Raw genomic sequence first — 7875 nt, 5'->3', positions numbered from 1 at the left:
TCTAGTGAGGACCCTCTTCTGGATTCATTACAGGCACCTTCTGGTTCTCTCCTCGTATGGTAAAAGGGGCAAGGGATATCTTTGATGCCTCCATTATAAGGACACTAAGCCCATTCACGAGGGCAGAACCAAAGTATCTCTCAAAGGCCCCACCTTCTAATACTACCGTCTCTAGGCTCAAATTCAACATATGAATTTGGCAGGGTGCATGTGTCAGTCACTCAGTCCTGAGCCTTTGCGACACCAAAGACTGTAGTCTGCCAGGTTCATCTGTTCATGGGATTGTTCAGGCAAGATTACTGGAGTGGGTAGCCATTCCCTTCCCCAGAGGATCTTACCCACTCAGGGATCAAACCTGGGTCTCTGCATTGCAAGCAGATTCTTTACCATCTGAGCCACTGCGGAAGCCCCTGGCAAGGAGGGAGAGCAGTAATAAATGTTCAGAGCACCTATAAAATATGCTGTCACTGAGCCTACAGAAGAGAATGACCAGGATGTGACCATGATGTCTGAAAGGCACTTACTAATTTAGAAACCTACTAGTGCCAGGGTTTCAAACCAACACATTCCTGTCCTTGAGATGGCATATCAAAAACCTTTCATTCATAACTGTATGAAGCTTCATCCCATATTAACTGTGAATAATACTGGTAAATACCAAATCAAGGAATAATGGCATTGTCCAATATTCTATTAAATGGGGGCCTCATGAGGAGAGTAAGTTCGTCAATTGTCTTCCTGGCTGTATCCTCACTGCCCACCAGTGCTTATAAAGCAAGCAATTGAACTGAATAAATACAATCACAGAAGAAAGAAATTAGCTTATTATCTGATGGACATAAAAACTCCCTATTAGCGCTGTTAGGATTTTAATTGTTTAAAGTCTACAAGCAAGACAAATTGACTCTTTTCTAGGTTGAAGGGGATTATGGGATATGTCTATTGGTGAACCAGCAAGAAATAAATGAAAAAAAACAAACAAACCAATAATTATACTTGAGTCAATATGAATTTTTATTAACACACATTTTTCAAAGTCTGTACAAACCAAAACATTCCTGTTTTAAAATGTCCATTATTACAAACATACAAATAAACAAAAGGTGTTACCAAAAGTTAGCTACTCAATTTTATGGTAAAACAGTATCATGATTTTTAAAAACCAAAATTTCAAGACTGAGGTTTCTTCCTTCTCTTTTTGGAACTCGTGGAAAGTTAGAAAATGTATGGATTTGCTTTATATTAAATGCCAAGACCTTAAAAAAAGATTTAGTATAAAACTAAGTATGTTTTTACATTGTCACTTCAGGTAACAGAATTTCTCAAGTCTTTAAAATTAAAAAAAAAAAAACCATGACTGCAACTTTTTTCACAATCTTTTCCCCATAGTCAATGTAAATGCATCTGAAAAATATTATCTGACAGTTTGTCTTTACCTAAAATTTCCTCATTCAAAAAGTTACAAAACTATTTAGCACTGCCATTTCCCTTGCTTAGAAGAGAAAATTACATCCTCTACCAGAGTGATAAGCAACATGGTCCACTCATTTCCGTGTCTCTGTCCAACTAAGTGCATGGCTCCACTCGTGAGAATGTTCACCAGTTAGAAGCATCTGCTCCTGGGAAATGCCAGGTAAGTTAAACTTACTGCTACACTTCTGGTAGTTTGAGGTACAAATGTCATCTGCCCTTGTGGTTACCTCTAACTCCAGCATCGCCCCCTGCGTTAAAGGACCCCAAAGTGGCTGGTTTCGCTGTTCCCTGGCACACCTCTCTCACCAACGTCACGGAGGACCGAGAGGGTGGCTAGAACGCAAACGCGTCCTCTCGCGTGAAAACTAACTCCCTGTGCCTGCTGGGTCAGGGGGGGAACATGGGGCACAGTTCAGGTTGGGGCCACGCTGCTTTGGAGAAGCACCTGTTTTCAACACGTTTCCATTAAAAGCAGGGAGTGTACAGGCAGCAGTGGGTGAGGAAGAGTGGGGAGACAGTACATACAGGGATATCATTCCCCCAGTCACACTCAGAGTCCATACTTGAGCAGCTCATACTAACTTTCAAAATGCTCTGTAGTCCAAATCTTAGCCCATTTTGAATCATCTAAAAACAAGTTACCTGACAATGGCCTAGTATGACAACTGATATAAGAGCATTTTCTTTTTTAAAAAAGAGGTGGCAGTGTGGGAATTTAAAATCAGTCACATAAAACAATCAAGAAAGGGGAGGGAGAGGGACGTGTCCAGTATAACCTGGACAACCTTTCTTTCTGCCCTTACTCAGAAAGACAGACTCTCCAAATCTTTGCTACCTCCCTTAAGTATCTTCTTACATGCTGTTCCAAGAAACCCTCCAAAAGGCACTTAACTCCATGCTTATATATTGAATTGTTTCACCTTAGCAATCAGTTTTTAAGACTCCAAGGTAACAAGAAAGAAAAGATCTGATTCTTTCACTAAAAGCTAGAGAGTAGTACTTTTTTTTTAAAAGAAGCATCACTTTTACAAGAAGAACAAGCTAGGCTACCATTATTCCTTTATCAAGAAAAAGTTTCCTTTTTTAAAAAATAAATAAAACTCTGGCTATACATAGTACAAAGTTCATACATAATATACCTGGAAAAAAACCCAAGAGTATACCCTGAAGCAAAAGGTTTATTGGAGAGAAAAAGTCTCTTCCATTGTACCAAGTCTTAAGGTGGCAGTTTTCAAAGTTCAGAGGGTGGCAGTGATATGTAATTAATGCCAAATTGCTTGCTCATGGGTATGGCAGGATGCAATAATGGATCAAAAAAAAAAACCATTCTGCACATAACACTGAGCAGTGACCACCACAAAAAGGAAAAAAAAAAAGTAGCAAAAGAGAGACAGTAGTACTGAGAGAAGGGCTGGCAGGTAGAGAGAGGGGAGTTGAGGGTGTGAGAGAGTCAGAGAGAGAAAGAGAGGGGAGCGTAAAACCCCAACATTCAAGCATGCAGTCATAACACAGCACAAACCAGGCGTCTCCATTCAGCCCAACGCAGTCACACAGAGGAGGAGAACTCTAATAATACAGAGATTTCTTAAGGAAGCTTGCAACTCCCAGAGAACAGCCAGGTTGCCACCCTAACCAAGGAATCCATTTGCTGTTGCCGGGAGCGTTCTTGTGGTCTCTCATGGAGAGGTTATAGCTCCTGACTTCTCTGACTTCTTGCTCTTGGACAAGGCAGCTGCCTGCTTCAGGAGCTCTCGGTTTTTGGCCTAAAAAAAAAAAAAAAAAAAAAAAATCAGTGCTCAAAGGAAGTTTTATCAGTGTTTTTCATGCAGATGCTAAGGGAGACAATGTAGAGGTCAGGAAGAGGTGAACAAATTCTAGAGGTAGAAAACAACAGAAAGTTCTAGGGTATGGTTGAGAGGGAAGAAAGTATTTGCTGGAAGTTAATCAGTGTACTTGCATCTCCTGGGATCCACTAATACAAACGGACGCTCTATGCAACACAAACAAACCATGGAGTGCTTAGTGTGTCGGATAAACAGAATTTACAATCTAGACATCTGGAATGACATCTGGTTTATCACAAAATCAAAGAACACATTTATTAATCCCACTGTTTTTTGAGGTAAAAAGATTAGAACACATCTAAGAGAAAATAATAAAAGTCATCTATAAGGTGATTTAATATGTCAACTGACATGTCAATTCTCTGAGAAAAAAAGAAATCTAAGAGAAGATCACTTAAAATACCATCAGCTAAATACACCAGAGTTATCATATTAAATAAGCAGAGTTACCTGCAATTGTTCTGTGACTTCTTTGTGGGTTTTCTCCATCTGGTTCATTTTGGCTCTCATCTGAGATTCTTGGTATTGAAAATCAGCCTTCAACTCTGTGATCTGTTGGGGAAAAAAAGGCAGAGTGACCAGAAGAAATTTCTGTGCAATGAAAAATGTTTTGATACCAGAGAGCTAAACAGTCCCCTAAATTAATGAAACCCAGGGCTCTCCTAAACAGCCATACCTAAATCAAAGCCAGGGAACTGTGTATCCTATTTTTTTTCTAGTGACTTCCTGAAAATTACACAAAATTCTGCATTAATTAGCATGTCTGCCACTGACCACTTGCTAGAAGATTTTAGATATTTCATATAGGCATACTCAATATAGGCAATAATCTTTCAAATTCTCACCTCCAAGTAAATCAATGATTATAACAAATATGACTGACAGTTTGAGAGAAGCCATGAAAATAACAGCTGCTGTCATTTACTGAATTTTTGCCCTGTTCCAGGCCAACTGTTTGATTATTTTATCTAATCCTATGATAACCCTGTGGGATAGTAACATTATTCTTCCTACTTTATAGATGGGAACATCAAGGCTTAGAAAGGATTAAGTAAAGTGGTTAGCAAGTAGCAGAGTCAGAATTCAAACTCCAGGCCTTCTTCTATTGACTATGCTATTCAAGGAGCACAGAGAAGAGGTATAAAATTAGAGAAATGAGCTGTGAGCTGAGTTGTGAGATACATGTAGCAACTGGCACATGAGGTACAGAAAAGGGCATCCAAGCAAAGGGAACAGTATGGGCACAAGCAGAGTGCAAGATAATTGAGAACTTATTCAGATGACTGATAAGTGTGTCAGGAGATGAGGTCACAGATAGGAAGGCATGATGTGGAAGAGCCTGTGTTCTAGCCAAGGAATGTGATCTTGATCCTGAAAGTTATGGGAAACAATCTACTATTTGTTTTTGCTCCTTTTAAAATCCTAACTTTGTGGGAATTCCCTGGAGTGCTTTCACTGCTGTAGGTAAGGGAATTAAGATTTTGTGACCGCAAAGCACTAGAGACGAGTATTCATTTTGTCTCTATTTTGCAAAAATCCTTTCTTTAACATGCCATTCTGATCTAGTTCATAAAGAAAATGTACTTGGGTCTGCTTTCATCTGACAGTCATGTAGTAAACTGAAAAGAATACTGGTCTCTTCCCACGAACCTCCACCTTACTGGCAGAGTAGAAACAGCACAGCAGAAAGAACAGGAGGGTCTGAAAGATCTGGGTTCATCCCTTGTTCTGCCTTTCCCCAGTTGTGTGATTTAGGCGGATTGTTTAATCTCTTTCAAGCCATTTCCTCATCTATAAGATGAGGGAGGAATCAGATACAAAGAATGCACATAAGGATTTTAACATTACAGGACTTCTTTGGTGGCCCAGTAGATGGGACTCTGCCTGCCAATGCAGGGGACACCGGTTCAATCCCTGGTCTGGGAAGATTACACGTGTCGTGAAGCAACTAAGCCCTTCCACCACAGCTTCTGAGCCCATGCTCCAGAGCCCACGAGCCGTTAACTACTGAGCTTGCGTGCAGCAACTACTGAAGCCCAGAACCTACAGACGTACTCTGCAACGAGAAGCCACCAGAATGACAAAAAGTCCGCGCACCACGACAAAGACCCAGTGCAACCAAAAATAAATTAAGTTAAAAAAGTGTTTTAACATAAATGTCTTTGTTAGCACTCATCATAGCATTCCGAACACAGTGCGAAACAACATACAGCCTCAGGGAAAAAACAGAGCTAGTGGAAGGAACCCTAAGTGGAAGGCACTGTTGTCTATGAAACGAGGGTAATAATTCCTACCTCAAAGTGATATGGGGATAAATGAGTTAACACATATAAAGCACTTAGAATAGGGTTAGGCAGATAGAAGGGTGTTAATTGTTCAGTCGTGTCCGACTCTTTATGACCCTATGGACTGTAGCCCGCTGGACTCTTCTGTCCATGGGATTCTCCAGGCAAGAATACTGAAGTGGGTTGCCACTCCCTTCTCCAGGGGATCTTCCCGACACAGAAACTGAACCCCGGTTTCTTGCATAGCAGACAGATTCTTTACCATCTGAGCCAAAGCATTCAATAAAAGTTAACTATTATTATTAGTTATTAGAATAATAAGGCAAAAACGAGACATTCTCTAAGAATCTGAAAATAAGAAATAACAGACACAAACCAGAAAAAGGACATAAAATAGTTCCCCTGAAGAGGGGACTATGACTCAGACCAGAATAAAACATCACTAAAGATAATGATGAGCTTAGAGAGCAGGTCACTCGGGAAAGGAGTTGTCACCAATGGAAACAAAGTGATGTTGTGACTACAGGAAGGCGTACCGGAATATTGTCTGGGGATGAGGCAGACTTAGTCTACATATTTTGAGCACTCCTGTCCCTTGGACACAGCCATTCCAGTAATAGAGATGGAGGCATCAGGTTCCCCTAGCCTGAGAGCATTAAAAATTCCAATTATATATACTTCCTCTTGTCTCAACTCCATGCTCACTCAGCACCCTCTGATTACAAGCTCCCTGAACAGCTTATGCTGAGAAGAGTGGTACTCTGCTATAGGCCCCACTGTGAAATAAGAGGTGGACACTGTGGTTTTACACATCATCTCTGTAAGCTCAGTCAACTTCAGTCCTCCCTTAGAAGTGGAAGCTTCCTTCAAATGAAAGAAAGAAAAATCAACCCTCTAAACCACTTGACGGAAGGGGACTGACAATGGTAATGTCATGCCACGATCCTGGCAGACAGCAAGCTGCTCCCTAAGACATCCCAACCTTGCCACTGGGTATCTCTCTCAGAGCACCAATGGTATGTATCCAACAAACATCCGTTAAACAGCGAGCATCGTGCCCTGTACCACATATGTTACCTGCCTGCCTCACTCGGCCCTGAGAAGCACTAACTGAGCAGTACCTTCTTCTCTTTCTCTAAAATCATTTGATCCTTCTGATGCAGCATCTTCTTCAGAGTGGCTACTTCCTCCTTCAGTTGGGCAATGATGACAAAGTGGTCAGTGCCTGGTGAGTCCAGAGCCAGATCTGGGGAAAAGCTGAGGGGAAAAATGGAGGGGGAAAATATCAGTTGGATGCATAAACTTTTTTCTACCTGAGGTCACATTATAGGCCACTTGACTGCAACTTCAAGAGCAGGAGCAACTAGTTGAATCTCAGCCATCAAGCACAATACACATCGGACTTGGGAGTATTTGCTAAACTGCACAGGCAAGGTGGCCATCAGGTAACTATATCAACCAAAGCCACAACCTGCAGCTTTCCTGCAGCATCTTTGCTCACGGGCATGCTGTGCATGCGTGCTAAGTCACTTCAGTCGTGTCCGACTCTGTGACCCTATGGACTGTAGACTGTCAAGTTCACATCCATGGGGATTCTCCAGGCAAGGATATCAGAGCATGTGGCCATGCCCTCCTCCAGGAGATCTTCCCAACCCAGGGATCGAACCCGTGTGTCTCCTATGTCTCCTGCGCTGGCAGGTGGGCTCTTTACCACCACCGCCACCTGCAAAGCCCATCTTTGCTCACATTCAGGACTAAAACAAATGCCACCTCATAAGAGCCAAAGATATTCTGTTTCAGGTTCATTGAAGATCCCTAGTTATTGTGGGTGAGAGTCATAATTTTTGTAATTAGATAATTTCTCCAGAATCTGGATAAATTGTAATTTCATGCATTTTTCTTTAAAGATCCCATAGAGATTTTGACTCTGCTTTCTGCTCCAAAGCCCATGATGTGGTACAGCTGCTGAGAAGCTGCTGTTTTCCATCTCAGTTACAATCTTTTTAAAAAATGATTAAAAAAAAAAGATGACGAAGTTAACAGGAAAGAAGCCAACTTCCCCTACTACAATTGGCCTGTGCACTGTCACTTCCAGTATCAAGAATTCTGTGATATTTAGTTAGGAAAGGAACAAAAAGGTGGCAAACTGCAAAGTTATATCACAGCCTGGGTCGTCAACAGAGCCCTCCCTGTGACGGCCTCTGAGCACTACATTTCGTCAAAGTGCCAGGTGAACTCTATTCCTTTTAGTCGAGTGTCTTAACCAGGAAAGT

At 41.5% G+C, this 7875-nt stretch overlaps 1 protein-coding gene across 2 annotated transcripts in view; it reads right to left on the bottom strand.

Annotated features, from left to right (window-relative positions):
- Positions 1 to 990: 990 nt before the first annotated feature.
- Positions 991 to 7875, bottom strand: part of FAM76A (family with sequence similarity 76 member A) — a 28336-nt gene continuing 21451 nt past the window's right edge. For both annotated transcript variants that reach the window (XM_065930178.1, XM_065930179.1), the window contains 3 exons: positions 6724 to 6859; positions 3768 to 3869; positions 991 to 3236 (listed from right to left, as the gene is read on the bottom strand). In XM_065930178.1, coding sequence (XP_065786250.1) covers positions 3150 to 3236; positions 3768 to 3869; positions 6724 to 6859 — 325 coding nt within the window. In that variant the 3' untranslated portion in view covers positions 991 to 3149. The remainder of the gene's footprint in view (positions 3237 to 3767; positions 3870 to 6723; positions 6860 to 7875) is intronic.

The sequence above is a fragment of the Muntiacus reevesi genome, chromosome 3 (genome assembly GCF_963930625.1).
Source record: "Muntiacus reevesi chromosome 3, mMunRee1.1, whole genome shotgun sequence".
Lineage (NCBI taxonomy): Eukaryota > Metazoa > Chordata > Mammalia > Artiodactyla > Cervidae > Muntiacus > Muntiacus reevesi.
Note: the sequence above shows the minus strand (reverse complement) of the source record. Positions and strands in the feature narration are given on the sequence as shown.